Source organism: Drosophila suzukii, chromosome 3, assembly GCF_043229965.1.
Source record: "Drosophila suzukii chromosome 3, CBGP_Dsuzu_IsoJpt1.0, whole genome shotgun sequence".
NCBI lineage: Eukaryota > Metazoa > Arthropoda > Insecta > Diptera > Drosophilidae > Drosophila > Drosophila suzukii.
The window spans coordinates 50,568,426-50,586,621 of NC_092082.1; the positions used below are offsets into that span (position 1 = coordinate 50,568,426).

General features: G+C 41.6%; 1 protein-coding gene across 13 annotated transcripts in view; it reads right to left on the minus strand.

Moving 5' to 3' along the window:
• Myo81F (Myosin 81F) overlaps nucleotides 1–18,196 on the minus strand; it is a 2,624,640-nt gene that overhangs the window by 1,953,452 nt on the left and 652,992 nt on the right. For 12 of the 13 annotated variants that reach the window (XM_070995759.1, XM_070995757.1, XM_070995758.1 and 9 more), the window contains one exon: nucleotides 15,537–15,681. The exons of the other annotated variant lie outside the window; for it this stretch is intronic. In XM_070995759.1, the coding sequence (XP_070851860.1) occupies nucleotides 15,537–15,681 (145 nt within the window). The remainder of the gene's footprint in view (nucleotides 1–15,536; nucleotides 15,682–18,196) is intronic. 13 annotated transcript variants of the gene reach the window in all.

The following is an 18,196-nucleotide window of genomic DNA, read 5'->3' on the forward strand; positions in this document are numbered from 1 at the left end:
AATAGGGGCAAAGTCCCTACTTTCATAACTAAAGCTTGCCAAACGATCATAGATCTAACCTTGGTATCAGATTCACTCGTAGGCGCAGTCAAAAACTGGGCAGTCTCTGACGAGCACTCCTTTTCGGACCATAGATTCATAGAAACTGTATTAACCCTTGATTCACCCTTGCTGGTCAGCCTCGCTAACCCCAAACGAGCCGACTGGCACAGGTACAAAGAAGTTCTGACAAATATCCTCCCCATGGAACCGTCAGAAAGCATCACAAACCCACAGGAGCTGGACGAAACAGTATACAAATTCACAGAGGCTTGCAACACTGCCTTCAAAGTGGCATGCCCCACAGAGAAACCACGAGGAAGGAAAAAACCCCCCTGGTGGACCCAAAAACTATCTATCCTCAGAACCAACTGCAGATGCCTGTTTAACAGAGCAAAGGCGGGAAATGAGGACACTAATTGGCTGAACTACAAGTATGAACTAGCCTCCTACAAAAAGGCCATTAGAAGAGCAAAACGAACGGCATGGCAGACCTTCTGCTCTGACATAGAAAAAACAACTGATGCCGCAAGGCTCAGGAAAATACTCTCTAAAACAGCCGCGCCTTTGGGCTATCTTCAAAAAGCAAATGGATCATGGTCAGACTCCAGTAAAGAGTCCTTGGACCTGCTCCAAGACGCTCACTTCCCGGCGAGCCAACAAGCAGGTCATCCTCCAGAAAGAGGAGCAGGAGAGGGAATCTAATTAGATCCACTCCTATCAGACCGCAACATGAAATGGTCCATTCATAGTTTCAAACCATACAAATCGCCGGGACGGGATAACACCGGCTCACATCCAACAAGCAGGACAAATAGCCAAAAACTGGTTGAAGAAAATCGTCCACTCCATCCTGGCGGTAGGAGAACTACCAACAGCATGGCAAGAAACGAAGGTGGTTTTCATTCCCAAGGCAGGGAAGGCCACTCACACCACAGCAATGGATTTTAGGCACATAAGCCTAACATCATTCCTGCTCAAGAGCTTTGAAAGAATGATAAGCCTACACATAGGGGCCACCTTACCTGACACAAATATCAGGTGCACAACACGCTTATACCAAAGGTAAGTCAACCGAATCGGCGCTACACTTGGTGGTAAGCAGCATCGAGAAATCACTCAGCATCAAGGAATACACACTGATCGCCTTCCTGGACATAGAGGGAGCCTTCAATAACGTGCTTCCCACTGCAATAACAGAATCTCTCACAGAACTAGGTGTTGAGCCCCCATTGGTGGGGTTGATCCATAAATTGCTGATAAGCAGAATGGTCACAGCCACACTAGGGAGCTCTACCCAGACTAGACTAGTGAACAGAGGCACCCCGCAAGGAGATGTCCTATCACCCCTCCTCCAGTAAATAAACTAAAGCGGATTCTGGAAGGAGGAGGTTGTAAGGCTGTGGCATACGCAGACGACGTCGCCATCATCTTTAATGGAAAATATCCACAAACACTGTGCGAATTTATGACCGCTAAACATAAAATACTATCGAAATGGACGATATAGTACTGACTTGGGGTAAATCCCTCGAAAACGGAACTTATTCTATTTACTTATCCATACAAAACTCCACAACTCAGCCCACCCATTCTAAACAATTGTAATCTCTCTTTTAGCGATCACGCCAGATTCTTGGGGTTACTTTAGATAAGCGCCTCAAATGGGGCTTAAATAACCAATAGAGAAGCAAGGGAAAACCAAACCATTGCACTTTACCCCTGTAAAAAAGCCCCTAGAATAGTCAACTGGATATACACAGCGGTAGTCAAGCCAATCCTACTATACGGAGTGGCTCTGTGGTGGACCGATCTGCACAAACAATGCATACTGACTCCTCTAAACAAAGTACAGCGAATGGCGGCTTTGTGTATTAGTGGAGCCCTTCGAACCACCCCGAATAAAGCGCTGAATGCGATCTTGAACCTCCCTAGCCTGCACTTAGCAGGCATGGAAAGGGCCAAATCGGCAGCTATTCGACTGAGGGACACAGTGGAAAGCCCAATTTCATGGCCATGCTAAAATTCTCCAGCATGATAAATCGATTCCGATTCCGATTCCGACACCCTTTGAGGCTTTGATTCCTGATAGAGAGGAATGGGAACAGGGCCGACCGGGCACGACGGACGCAATCTGATTCTATACAGATGGTTCCAAATTAGAAGGACACGTTGGCGGAGGTGTATACTCCGAACAATTAGATATCAGGAAGTCATTCAGGCTCCCGGACCACTGTAGCGTCTTTAGGGAACTTTATCCTCCAGAGAGTACACCTAAACATATATAGTGACAGCCAAGCGGCTATTAAGTCGATCTACTCGACAAACACCAACTCCCGTACAATAGCAGACTGTCGCAGATCTCTCCACGAGATGGCAAATCAGTTTACTATCAGCCTAATATGGGTTCCGGGTCCCCGGGACATCGTAGGCAACTGCATAGCGGACGAATAAGCCAGGCAGGGCACCACCAAGCCTCTCCTCCCAGGAGACGAAAATGTCGGTATGCCCATGGCTACTTGCAAGCTAAACATAAAAAACCACTTCAACACACTAGCCAACACCCATTGGCAAAACGCACCACAGTGTCGCATCTCTCACCAGACATGGCCTGTGATAAACAACAAAAAAACCTCGTAGTTACTCAAACTCAGCCGCACAGAGTGTGGCAGTTGATTCGAGCTCTTACAGGCCGGCTGGCTAAAAGCCCCGCAAAATAATTTCTGCAGAAGCTTCAGGGATGAAGAAGAAGAAGTGGAAACGGTAGAATACCTTCTCTGCTTCTGCCCAGCCCTATGCAGACTCAGACTGAAACACTTAAGAAGCCCCTTCATCGACGATCTTACCGAAATATCGGAGATTAATCTCAAAAGCATAAGTGCCTTTATTAAATCTTCCGGGTGGAAGACATGCTGATCAGCTTAACACAGGCTGAAACTACTAGAAACGGGACCCTAGAGAAGGAAAAAACGAGATCATGCGGTATCACAATGGACCCATTGAGGTCTAAGTGTGTCGGACTATAGTGCGACAGCCGCCCTAACCTAACCTAACCTAACCTATGGGGGCAAAGAAGAAAAATTGATTTATGACAGCTATTTTAACAAACTTTCCTTATCCGAAGAAAAAACCATTCTTCCATTAAAGGAATTTATCATACGAAAATACTTTGATGAAGTGGCCAAAATCAGAACTGAGTCTGAAGAGGCAAATCAAAGCATGACAAGTTTGGGATTTAAATATCCTGAACACGCCGTCGTTGAAGTATCCGACAAAATTACAAGTTTGGGATTCAAAAACCTGAGTGAGTCAACTCCAAACCAAAGAATGGATTTGGAAAATGAGATAAAAAATATTATTAATAAAGAGCACTCAAAGTTTTTAGCGACAAACATCCAATCCATATAATTGAACAAGACTTAGGAGTGCTAAGTCAAGGGAAACTGTCCATAATGGAATATTATGGGTTAGCTAATAAAAAACTAACTCTTCTAATAAATAAACCATAAACCATTTTGACTTACGACAGAAATAAACCATTAACTGCTGAAATGAACGAAAAACACAAAAAGACAGCACTAAGGGTATTCATAACTGGCCTCAACGGCCATATCTCAGACGTAATATTTTCTATGTACCAAAACTGAAGTAAAAATCCCAGGCAAGGTAACCATAACAACTATAATAGCAATCAGAGGAATACTAACAACTTGAGGTTTAACCAACCCGATAGCCAAAATAGAAACAATTATAATCAGAATAAAAATCATAATTGGAATCAGGGCAGACAGTATAATCCTCAATATAATTCCCATAGTCAGTGGACTTCCAATAAAGCCCAACAAAACAAGCCAGAACCGATGGAAGTAGATGAATCTTTACGGATTCAGAATAGACCCAAGAACAATCAGGGTTATAACAGTTATAGCAATAACAACTATAGCCAGAATAAATGGAATCAAAATAAAAAGCAGGAGACACAAACAACTCCGCAAAATAATCCACAAAACAAAAGAGAACCAACAGGTACGGTTAACCAACCGACAAATAAAACTATGCGATGAAATAGGAGTAGGATTACCCTACTTAATACGATACGATAGCAAAATAAATAAAAAACTTAAAATTCTAATTGACATAGGAGCAACCTCCTGCTATAACAGAACAGGGATACATAAAAACAAAAACGAGCGTTCTATATATAAAAGAGTATCAACGGTCAATGGATATTCTATAAATAAATATTATCATGTGATAACGATCTTTAATACGCGCTACACATTTTATGAAATAGATGGGTTAAAATCAGACTTTCTAATATGCTATAACCTATTAAAAAAAAAAGGAGCTGTAATAGACACAGAAAAAGGACTAATAAGATATGGGGGCAAACTCGGCTGAGGAACTTGTGAGATGGTTCCAAAGTCGCCTAGCTGGGGCAACCGAGCTGGTCGCAGGTTGCGGATAGCGGACGACCTCTCTCGAGGCCAACTGTGAATAAGCTGGTGGGATAAGTCAAACACGGAATCGTGTACGGAAACCCCAGTAAATAAACAGTCCCGGACAGCCAGCGGGTATTTTGCAACGAAGCAATACCGACGATGCGAGTTGTTCAGCCGCATCTAAATAGTTGCTTTACACAAACCCACTCCCAACACAACACCTACCCAACTCCCCTCCCAAACAACATCTCACTCCGGGCCGGACTACGGTGTAATACGGACCGTGCCAAGAGTCAGCCTGGCTGGGGGCCCGGATCAAAACTAGCCCAGTCTCAAACGGTGTGCTCAGGGTCATGGCGACCCCCTGTTTTAACTGCCCGGGCGGATTTTTCCCCTTCTCCGCAACTCGTGGGACCAAATTATGGAGCAAATGAAGAAAACAGAAAACACAACAAACAACACAGAGACGGGTACTCTTAAAAACCCATGGATAAGATGAACACTGGTTCCACCTTCCATACCAGCACGGTCCAGAAAGGGCCGCATCCCAAACTGTGAATGATGGGTGGCAGAAAGTCAGCCGCAAACGCCTCCGACACGTGCGCATCTGCGTCGAAAGCAGCGGTAGGCACTGCCAAGGCGCTCAAGCCACCCGCTGGTTCTAAATACACATACGCAGAAAGGCGGACTGCCGCGCAGACTCTGCGCTCACACACTAGGAGCACCGTTGCCACACCTTCGCCTGAATGGCTAAAGAAGGTAGATTGGACAAGGAAGGTGCTTCCAAACTACGGGCAGGAAAAGCCCACTCAAGAAGGGACTCAGGCGAAAAGGCAGCGATCACTTGAACTACCCGGGCCACCGGGGAAGAGATCTAAGATCAAGCCATCGGTCTCTTTCGCCGAAATCACAAAGTACCGTGTACTACTCGGCCTGATTGACAGGGGAAATCCGGAGGGCAGGATCCCCAGAAACAAGTGGAAGGCAGTGGAGTCCCACCTTTCCCTCATTTGCCTGCGCATGGTACGAGAGAAGCCAGGAAACTCGCCCTGCTGCATGGACGCGGGCTGGTACCAGGGCAGCGTCAAGGTGGTGGCCTGCGACAGTCAGCGGTCGGCTGACATGTATAAACATGTATGATAGAGAGGAATGGGAACAGGGCCGACCGGGTACGACGGACGCAATCGGTTTCTATACAGATGATTCCAAATTAGAAGGACACGTTGGCGGAGGTGTATACTCCCAACAATTAGATATCAGGAAGTCATTCAGGCTCCCGAACCACTGTAGCGTCTTTAGGGAACTTTATCCTCCAGAGAGTACACCTAAACATACATATATAGTGACCGCCAAGCGGCTATTAAGTCGATCTACTCGACAAACACCAACTCCCGTACAATAGCAGACTGTCGCAGATCTCTCCACGAGATGGCAAATCAGTTTACTATCAGCCTAATATGGGTTCCGGGTCACCGGGACATCGTAGGCAACTGCATAGCGGACGAATAAGCCAGGCAGGGCACCACCAAGCCTCTCCTCCCAGGAGACGAAAATGTCGGTATGCCCATGGCTACTTGCAAGCTAAACATAAAAAACCACTTCAACACACTAGCCAACACCCATTGGCAAAACGCACCACAGTGTCGCATCTCTCACCAGACATGGCCTGTGATAAACAACAAAAAAACCTCGTAGTTACTCAAACTCAGCCGCTGAGAGTGTGGCAGTTGATTCGAGCTCTTACAGGCCGGCTGGCTAAAAGCCCCGCAAAATAATTTTTGCAGAAGCTGCAGGGATGAAGAAGAAGAAGTGGAAACGGTAGAATACCTTCTCTGCTTCTGCCCAGCCCTATGCAGACTCAGACTGAAACACTTAAGAAGCCCCTTCATCGACGATCTTACCGAAATATCGGAGATTAATCTCAAAAGCATAAGTGCCTTTATTAAATCTTCCGGGTAGAAGACATGCTGATCAGCTTAACACAGGCTGAAACTAGTAGAAACGGGACCCTAGAGAAGGAAAAAACGAGATCATGCGGTATCACAATGGACCCATTGAGGTCTAAGTGTGTCGGACTATAGTGCGACAGCCGCCCTAACCTAACCTAACCTAACCTATGGGGGCAAAGAAGAAAAATTGATTTATGACAGCTATTTTAACAAACTTTCCTTATCCGAAGAAAAAACCATTCTTCCATTAAAGGAATTTATCATACGAAAATACTTTGATGAAGTGGACAAAATCAGAACTGAGTCTGAAGAGGCAAGTCAAAGCATGACAAGTTTGGGATTTAAACATCCTGAACACGCCGTCGTTGAAGTATCCGACAAAATTAAAAGTTTGGGATTCAAAAACCTGAGTAAGTCAACTCCAAACCAAAGAATGGATTTGGAAAATGAGATAATAAATATTATTTATAAAGAGCACTCAAAGATAAACATGCAAGTCCCTTTCAGGACCGATATTCGCGGTAAAATAAACACTGAAAACGACAGAGCTATTTATAGCAAACAGTATCCGTATGCTCTATCGCCTTCAGATTTAGTAAACCCTGAAGTTAATCGCATGTTAAAAGGAAGAATTATAAGACCAAGCAAAAGTAGTACCAAAAAAGGGTTTCAATGAAGATGTTACCCCAAAACTCAGATAAGTTATAGACTATAAAAAACTTAATGAAAACACCATTCCGGACAGATATCCAATGCAAGATCCTTCGGTGATTTTGTCAAATCTTGGAAAAGAAAAATACTTTTCCACGATCGACTTGGAGTCTGGGTTTCACCAGATTCTCATGAAAGAAACAGACATTGAAAAAACTTAATTTTCTATAAATAACGGAAAATATGAATTCTTGAGAATGCCATTTGGGCTAACGAACGCTCCCAGAATATTACAACGTGCAATGGATGACATTTTAAGAGTACAAGTAGGTAAAACATGTCATTTTTATATGGATGACATTACTATATTTTCAAAAGCAATAGAACAACACTACAAGGACTTAATCGTCATAATTAATATATTGCTGAACGCAAATATGAAAATTTCAATTGAAAAATCAAAATTCTTCAAATTAGAAACCACATTTCTGTGTTACGTTGTTTCTCACGATGTAATCAAAACAGACGCCGAAAAAATATCTACAATTTTAAAATATCCAATTCTAAAAAACATTTCAGAGCTTAGAAGCTTCCTAGGCATTACCGGCTATTACAGAAAATTTGCGCAAAACTACGCAAAAATTGAAAAACCTCTGACAAAGTAATTGGAAGGTCAAAATGGTAAAATATCCAAAAAAATGTCCCGTAAAACTTCAATACAATTGGACGATTCAGCTGTACGAGCTTTTAACGAGCTCAAAGATAATTTAATTGCACAAATCAAGTTGGTACAACCTGATTATAATAAAAAAATCACTATAACGACCGATGCGTCCGATCTAGCTATTGGTGCTGTTCTTTCTCAGGAAGGAAAACCAATACCCTTTATTTCAAAAACTCTAACTAAAACCTTTCAAATATATGCAAAAAATAGGAAAGACTTTTAGCAATAGTTTTGGCATTTAAAAATTTGGGAAACTATTTATACGGCGTAAACAACATAGAAATCTATACAGATCATCAACCACTGTCTTTCTCGATTTCTCAAAAAAATCCAAACATCGAGATGAAAAGATGGTAGTCATTCATTGAAAGTTACCCTCTTAAAATAATTTATAAGTCAGGATCTACCAATGTAGTCGCTGACGCCTTATCAAGAATTCAAATTAACAACCTAACGGACAGTAACGAGACGGTTTCAGATCAAAACACTCAGCATTCAGCAGAGAGTAGTTTTGAGAATTTTATACAAGAAACACGAAAACCCTTAAACCAGTTTAAGCAACAATTGCTAATAGCAATGGGGAGGTATACAATACATGAGATGGTCAATATATTCGGAAATACCAGACATATAATAGAATTTGATACACCGGAAAATTTGGTATCAATTTTAAGGGAATATATTCCTCTTAACATAAAAATATGTATTCACTAAGACTAAATCTTCAAACACTTCTTTCAAACCAAGAATTTTCATTTAGAAAACACCGTCTTCGCTTACTCACTTACGATCTGATGAATTTAATGGATACAATACATTAGCAAAAATAGATGTTTTCAACACTAAAATTCTAAACGCTGAAGAAATCAAAGAAATACATAAACACGAACAGAAACCTGTAGTAATTACTGACATATTAGATATATCAAAATTTAAAATTGCCATACACCAAGAACTATTTGTAATGTATATAAAATACCCCATCACAACAAACCGTTGCGAAGTGTATAACGCAAGATCCATTTCACACAGCGATTGAAAACTGTTAATTGATAATCATGTCGCTAAATGTAACAATAGGTACTATGTAATTTCTAATTTTAAGACAGAAATATTTACTAATTATGGCACCCTAAGCCCAGAAAGTAATTGTTTTACTAGGATACTAAATGGAGAAAAATCTTTTTGTAACAAAATCAGGGAATATAATAAAAAAATTGATGTAATCCAAGAAGCAGCCATTTTTATAAATGGTTATAATACTGTTATTGATACTCATTTAAATGGGTCATTTTTAATTACTTTTAATAGTACTAATACAATTATTTATTGTATTAGTACTATTAAAAGTAATTATTATTATATACCCTACTCTAATCTGGACCATAAGATAATAGAATATATCACTGCTAAAGAGTATAATGATTTTTTAGTAGCCGAATATCTTATGTCAAATGATTCGGAACTTTCATTCGATAACATTAACATATTAAACCCATTTATTCAAATTAAACAAACACAAATTCCAATAATCAAGCTTGTATTTGAATTCAAAAAATATCTAATATTCAAGCCAAGGCAAATTCATATTGAAATAGTCCCCGAAAATAATATGTCCGAAAATGAAAATACCACTAAGGATGAAATTATAGTCGAATTGACAAATCATCTAAATTCAGTTTATCCGACACTTCCAACGAATCGGGACGATTCAATTTAGAAGGGGGAGAGTTATCCAGCTCATGATCCCAGCCTCCTTACCCAATTTATAAATAAATTCTTCATATACAATTCTTAGCTGAGAACGACTTCCAGTCCGAGCGCCCAGCCGCCTTACCCAAGTCTAAACAGTTTCTTATAAACAATTCTTAGAAGGGAACCCCTTACTCAGCGTTCCCACAGAATCCCAATTAGCTCCCCCACTCCAATCGAAGTTCATTATTAAGATTCAATTGCGCCGCGGTCCTCCTAACATAAACTAAGCTGGGTCCAGCTAATGTAAGCACAAGCATCCGGTCAACACCCGGCGAGCACCAAAACTGCATCGTAATCCGTTTAGCAATCGAGCAGAGAATTTGATTATCCGATTTCCCGACTCTCTTGAGTCCAACCCTTGTCCAACTCTTAATGAGTTCCCCAATTCTCTTAAACCGAGCCCCTTGGCCAGGCAGTCCGTTTTTGCATCCGAGAAGATCGGTTCAATAGAAGAATAATTGTGAACAGTAGAATAAAATTCGGTATTAAGGAAAGGTTGTAAAGTTGTAACTTAGTGAATAAAATATAAAAATAGATTTTTTTAAATTATTCGCAAGTAAATTAATTAATTTGCACGCAAGTGCTGAAATTTCTCTACCTTGCTCAAATCCTCAATGTTACCTACGACACTATTGTACTGTATTGAGAGAAAGCTGGTGATGTTGAGTTAGCGTAAGCGATATGTGCCTTTATGAAGGCACCCATATATAGAGTTAGCAAAGGGTTTGCCTTTCAATAGGAAATGGCAAGCTCGGAATGGGTATTCGATGAGAGCTCGAGCAGGTCCACGAACCGTTAAGTCAGCTTCATCATAGGTGCTCATGTCGCCGGTGCTGAAATGTTTGCCCATTGCCTTTCGTTAGTTATATTAACTGATCTGCCGAATAACGCGAATTGAGATTAGTTATGGCTGTATGTCCGCCTTGTATTGGATCATTATGTACTTGTTGTGGTTACCGGCTGGAGTAGTGCTACTTTTAAATTTGTTAATATTTTATTGCCCTTATATTAAAATTTATTTATTGAAATGTGTTCAAAGACTTGCACGCTCAACGCCATTTCAAGTTGGCTGGTTGCTTTTTGCCAATGGGAACTTGACTGTGATACTGCGCAGTTTTTGTTTTGTCTACCTTGAATTCTCGTTATAAATTTTAGTGTTCATCCATTTAGGTCTTTTAATTCTTTGGTGCTTATTCTTGATAAGGTACCTGTTTCGAGGAGATTCTGTTTTGCGTCCCACTTCGGCCTTACCTAAGAGAATTTAAACAAAAAGGCCTAGCCTTCGTATGTTTTCTCAAAGTTTTAGCGTGAGTGTATGTCAGTAAGTGTTGTAGGGTATTTGTTTTCCGATTTAACATTTTGTGTTGTTACGCTTAACATGGCGCTGTTAGCGCGCCGCAGATGACACACAGCTTTTAGCGAATCTTTTCGTTACAGCTTTGAAATTATACTAAAACCATGAAGTTTGGACGTTCTGCTGCTAACATTCTCCCACCGTTGGAAAATTAAGACTTTCAACCGATTTGGTTTCGATTGGCAAAACGGCGATCGTTGCTATGGCTCTCCTGACCAGTCCCTTTGCGTTGCGGATGACGACAACTCTTGCAATGCCGTCCTCTCCTGTGATGACGCTGCTCACTGTGCCAAGAGGCCACTTGAGCGGCGGTGCATGGTCCTTCTTTCTCCCGACCATAGTTTTGGGATGAAGATTTTGCCTGGTCCCCTGCCACTTCTCATGCTCTTGAAGCAGGGACAAGTAGAATGTACTCCACTTCCTCCAGAATGCTTGCTGCATTTGGCACAATTTTTGCCAGCAATTAAGGGGACCTGCGTTTAGGTGGGTTAAATCAGGTTCGTCGATCGTTTCATTTGCCTTGCCCCAGATAAAATGGCCAGTCGAAAGAATATCCAAGTCGTTGGGATCTTTTTCAATATACTAACGAGTTCCTAAATTGATCACTGCTGAGACGCCTTACAGTTGTTGACAACTTGCTTCTCCGTGGATGACTGAAAAATAACTCGTGAAGCTCCTTTAACTCGTTCATATCAGCCACGAAGTTGTTGGCTTTGTCAGACCATGTTGAATGTGGTTTCCCTCGAAGGCTAATGAAGCGTTTCAGGGCTGCGAGAAATTATGATGTTGATAGGTCTGTCCCCAATTCCAAATGAACTGCCTTTGTTGCAAAACAAATGAAAATTGAAACGTAGCACTTTTCTGGCGCGCGGTTCCTTACTTCCGATTTTGTGTAGAACGAACCGCAAATGTCAATGCCAGTTACATAAGATATTGAGATTGGCTGGACGCGCTCGTTTGGTAGGCTAGTTGATCGAGAGGTTCGGGCCGCATTCGAAAGCAGCGGATGCATTTGTTAAAGATACCCGAGACAGCTTTAAGCCCTCCAAAATCCCAGTATCATTGACGAATTGTTGCAATTAAGAATTGAGGACCAGCATGAAGAATTGTGGTATGGTAATGCGTGATTATTGCTTCGGTGCCTGGATGATGCTTTGGTAGCAAAATCGGATGTCTTGCTACGTACCCAGAAGTCCTTCGGCATCCATAAATGGGCATAAAGACCGCAGCTGCTACTAGGAGGCAGCGCGTGCTTTGAACTGAGCGCCTTGTATTTCTCGCCGAAATGCACATGGTGTTTGCTTTGCAGCAAGCGATGCGTTCTGCCTTTAAGATCATCTGGATTGAGTAATGCCTTCGGACTCGCTGAACATGATGACGAACGCTTGATGATTTTGTTAATGCAGGCGAATTCTATTCGTAATGCATTGCTTGCGATAAAAATTCGTCCTGACTAGGACTTGGATCCGCCGAAGACGACGCGCAACTTAGTCGTAGAGCTGCCCGATTTCTACACCCAATGATGCGGTAAATAGAATTGTGGTAAAACATGCTGCTTGGAAGCCAGTGACAAATGGCCCAAATTGATGTACTCGCGCATAAAAGCAGAGTATTTTCTTTTAGTTTGACGATTTTGTTCCAACTTGGCATCGAGCGCTTTGATCTCCCAGAACCTTTTAACAATTTAGGGAGTCTTTCTCAAAATTAAGGACTTTTCGAAGTGGTGCTAGAGATGAATCCCATTGCGAACGGCTGAGTGTCCACCCAAAGCCAGCCAACCTGGTTTGGTCTTCTGTAGAATTGGTAAATTATCTGCCATTCGAGTTTGGTCGAAAAATAGACTTGCTACAACCAATAAATCTATTTTCTGAGATTTGAAAAACGTGGGGTCCGCGGGAGATATGTTTTTAAGAGTGCTCCAGTTGGAGATGTCGAAGCCAAGGTTCGGTTGGTAGTCAGTTATCGACCGAGTTATAACTGCTGAAAGGGATGTGGTAAATCTCTTGTCGCGGGACTGAACAGCGATGCCAGCTGACGAATTGGATACCATCGTTGACTCTGAAATCGATACAGCTACCTAGATCTGGAGCTGGTTAGCCAGACGCGTTGTGATGAAATTAAGCTGGGATCCAGAATTCAAAAGAGCACGGGATGGTATATATACGCCTACGTGGCTTCTGGCGTAAATAATTGCACTAAGAAGCAAAACGTACTCTGAGGGTTGATTAAAAACGATTTCGGAACTGTGCTCAAGCAAGGTGGTGACGAGAGAGGAAGATAAAGGCATTGATATAGCTCATGTACTTGGCTGGGATGCTATTGCATGCTGCGATTCAGTTGCATATATGGGTGATTGAGCCGCTATAGGCGCTAAGTGCAACAGCGAGTGGTTGACAGAGCCAGCAATGCCCTGAGCGACATTGCTGCAAGCCATGACCTTTTCACAGGCAGTTTGGGCACAGGTTTAAGCGCTTGGCTTCCTTGTGACGCAAGCTGGGAGACACATTTATAAATAATGGGCACTTTTCAACCTACAGCTGCGCCATGCAAGCATGCACGCAAGTGCTGAAATTTCTCTACCTTGCTCAAATCCTCAATATTACCTACGACACTATTGTACACGGCGAAGAAACCATCTGCCGCTGAACCTGGGCAATTGCGCCTGTTTAACGGGGAGAGAAAACTGGTGCTGTTGAGTTAGGGTATGCGATATTTGCCTTTGTGAAGGTATCCATATATAGAGTTAGCAAAGGGTTTGCCTTTCAATAGGAAATGGCAAGCTCGGAACGGGTATTCGATGAGAGTTCAACCAGGTCCACTAACCGTTAAGTCAGCTTCATCATAGGTGCTCATGTCGCCGGTGCTAAAATGTTCCCCCATTGCCTTTCGTTAGTAATATTAACTGATCTGCCCAATATCACGAATTAAGATTAGAGAATTTGATTGTAGTCTGCGAATGCAAAAGGTGCGAACTCGATCGAATGTGCGAAGGTTTGCTTTATATATGAAAAGTTTTCGATGAAAAATGGAGATGCTGTTTTGCATCCCACTTCGGCCTTTCCTATTAGAATTAAAACAAAATAGCCCGGCTTTCGTTTTTAAAGCTCGTGTACTTTCTCGAAGTTTAAGCGTGAGTGAATGACATAAAGTGTTGAGTAGTTTTCATTCTTGTTATTGTGGAAGCTTGGTTTTTCATTGAAAATTAGAATGCAAATGGTTTTGGATCAGTTTTTATAGTAGAGGGTTTGCCATATGGTCTAAAATGGATAACTGTCCTATATATTGCTGTTGAATTCTGTTCGGTTGTTGATTTATTACTTTCGGGTTTTTATAAATGTTCGTGAAGCGTATGCCACCAGGATGTCTACCCCATCATGTGAATGGGCTAACACTGCTCCGAGTGCTAGTTTACAAGCATCTGTTGTGATACAAAATTGTTTATTGATAAATCCAGATTTCAGCCAGATTTGTAATAAAGTAGGTTGAATTATTGCGTATTCAAGATATTCAAAAGCTTTTTGACGTTCTTGAGTCCAATCGTATTTTACATTTTACTTGCAAAAGAGAGTAATGTGTCTTAAATAATGAGAGAAATTAGGTAATAAAGTCTGTAGTAGTTGCAGAAGGCTACGAATCTTCTTGATTCATCTGCATCGAAAGGACCGGGGCTAGTTTATACGTCTTATTTTTTATTATTAGATAAAATACCTTTGTTTACGCATTTATGACCTAAGAATGTGACTTCGCGGATAAAGAACGAACATTTTTCATGTTCTCGACATAGGTTGAATACGTTAGTTAAATTCCATCCATCTATTCGTTTGAGCGCTGAAATCTCGAACACTATAAAAGCTATAATGTTGGGACTCGGCATTTAGATTCTTGGGATTCCAGCGTAGCGCAAGACAATACAAATAATTTAAAAATTTAATTTTGAGGTGAGGAGACGGAAACGGGCTAGAAACAAACTAGAAACGAATCGAAGTCCGTATAAATGAACGGTCACTCTGGCACTCGGATAGGCAAATTTAATAATTACTAATGCGGACGTTCGGATTTTTGAAGAGAAATTAAGGAATTATTTTTTTTGTTTGAAACGAACACATAATGTGAGTCCTTGATCCACTATGTGCTGGAGAAAACAAAGATGTGCGTATTTATGTACAATGTATTATTTAAAAATAAAAATGTGCTAATAACTATGGAAATGAATAAATAAAGGTGCTAGTTTGTAACACTACTTTTACAACATCTTCAATAATGTGGGTGATAGACAGGTATAAGCGCTATGGTTGTTAGAGTGGGCGTCGCACCCTACTGGAAAAAGCTTGAGCTGCGCAGGAACCTCAAGAATCTGCATTTCAAATCCCAAATGTGTTGAAAACTCACACCCCAAACCGCGTATGTTGTAAAAAGTGTTTTTCGGTATGCCTGAAATGGCATAATGCGGACTTTAAAAATGACCATTCAAGTGTGGACCGGCCTAATGCACACATTGAAAAAGCTTCAAATCGATAGATTCTCAACTATTTTGAAGTTTCGTTCAATGCGTTACAAACTTCTGAAAATAACTTCTTGCATTCTTTTAAAAACAATTTGCATATTGAAACATTTCTACTTACCAAACGCTTCCAAAATTGTGTTAGCCTCCAAAATCTGCTGTTGTATCCAGGAAGAAATGTTTGAAGTGATTGTGCACAAGTACTGTAGTATAAATTTTGTTGTCTCAGTTTTTCCAGCTCCAGATTCACCAGATATAACACACGCCTATAAATAAGAAACATGTGTCTTGACTATCAAATACCGGTTACTTAGCTAAATCAGCAAAGCATGGTCCGATCTTAATAACTTGGAGATAGGTAGATAGGTATTGATAAACAAATCATCCTACTGAAAAAATCTTGCGATTCGAAAGAGTCCCAACATTCTAGCTTTTATAGTTTCCGAGATCACATCGTTCATGCCGACAAAAGGACGGTCGGACTGAAGGACGTACGGACGTACGGAAAGACAGACGGAAGTGGCAAATTCGACTCGGCTAATGGTCCTGATCAAGAATATATATTCTTTATAGGGTCGGAAGAGCTTCCTTCCACAAGGTAAAATTATCCCAACGAATGCAATATACCCTTTTACTCCTTGAGTAACATTAAGACCAATTGGTACATGTATTTGTCAAGTGATAACACTGTGTTAGACCATCAAATTACCTGAATGAATGCTTAAAAATCATGTTGGCGGTTTTCAAACTTATTCACGACAATATTTCCCTACAAAATTCTGAGAAAATGCACTGAAAAGTTTGAGAATGGGTGTTTCATCCATCTTGAACTGCAATTAAAGTCAAACGTTTCAATGGATAACGTAACATTGACAAACGTTACTACTTATCTCTCAATCCCAAATTAAAAACTTTTGTAGAATTTTTCTTCGTAATAATGTAGGATCTACGAAAATATATTTATAATTTAAAGCTTACTGCTTGCCGTAGATATGTTCTGCTGGTAAAGCTACTATATTCTCCATGATAGGGATGCTAGGAACAGGTCTCGGCACGGTCACATATTATGAGCAACATTTGTATGCAACAAAAACTGTTCTGTCTCATCTTTCCAACAGGGATTTATTGATTGCTTTGGGTATTCGTACCCAAGGGTGCTTAACATGACCAGCACCCAACAAATCAACCAATAGCCAAGTGCACCCACGGCAGATGAGAATTGCTGATCAGCATATTATGTCTCACTACCTCACAGTCTCACCGACTCAACGGCACATTGACCTCCCAATGCGTTCCCGCATCACCTGTGATCGCAGTAACCATTGTTACCATTGCCATCTCACTACCCCCTTGTCCCGCGTCGTGACCCAGAAGTGTCTACTTCGGTTAGGCACAAACATTGGTGACCCCGACGTGATCCTTTACCAACAACGGATAACACTCCAGGAACCCCCTTCCAATTAAAATCTGAACCTCTAACTGGTGAGAAGTACCGTTAATTTCCAACTACATCCACCCGCCCTGGGAACCGTAGCTCATCCAGCTTCACAGGATACGCAGCTTAATCCAGCTTCACAGGATCGTCAGCTTAATCCAGCTTCACAGGATACTCAACTTAATCCAGCTTCACAGGATTCACAGCTTCGTCCAGCTTCACAGGATACCCATCTATATCCAGCTTCACAGGATACTCAGCGCATCCAACCTCACAGGATCGTCAGCTTAATCCAGCTTCACAGGATTCAAAGCTTCATCCAGCTTCACAGGACACACAGCTTTATCCGGCTTCTTAGGACTCTTCGTTTCCAAAACACGAGTTTTAACTTACCACATTGTGTCAACTTCATTCATAGAGGAAACAATTCATACAAGAATCGATTTACGCAATCGAGTACTAGACAACCAAAATGAGCTAGAAGGACGGATCCAACCGCTCATAGAAAGTTCTGAGAAGGATTCGGTCGAATGACGCCACCGAAACGGCTATTATTCCGGTAAGATAAGCCAGTTAAATGATCCCTGGTAGAAGTTTTGCGACGTAGACGAAGAAGTCCAGCAAGTGGCATTACCCACTGGAGATGAGTACGCCTCAAGACCAACAGTATTAACGGAGCTGGTCGAAAGATATCAGCAGGAATTTAAAGACAACAACGCGTCAGCAAGCGGTCCTCAAAGGGCACCTCGGCGAATCTAGAGCAACCCAATGGACCCGTTAGTCAACTCATCATAATAAACCATACTCAGCCAACCAGAAGCTGCATATTCTACAAGACTCACTCCGCGGTGAAGCAAGAAGCATTTTTACAGACACAATCTTCTCAATATTCTAAATCACAGGTACCAAGACGGCCATATATTAGTCTTTGCTGCAATAGGAGAAATCGTCGATTATATGCCCATTAACGGGTATGCACAAGCACTTCGAGCACTACATGACACAGTGTGAAAGACTTTGAGTACCCTTAAAAGCCTCGATATCAGCACAAAATCCTGGAATCCAATCCTGTGTTTTATTATCAGAAGAAAGAAGAAGAGGAAAATTCAGCGTATGCACCAACGGAAATTCCATCGTTAAGGAGTGTACTGAAGATTATTGAGCGGCACGCTTGCATGCTAGAGACGATAAGCGCTCAACGTACAGCAACACTCCGCCATCAGTCAGTTCACAACGAAGAGAGCTGTAAGATTTGTCACCTAGGACAACATAATCTTAGAGCGTGCAGCCGTGTCCAGCAAATGGATACCAAAGCACGGCGCCAAGCCATTATTCAAGTAGGAGCA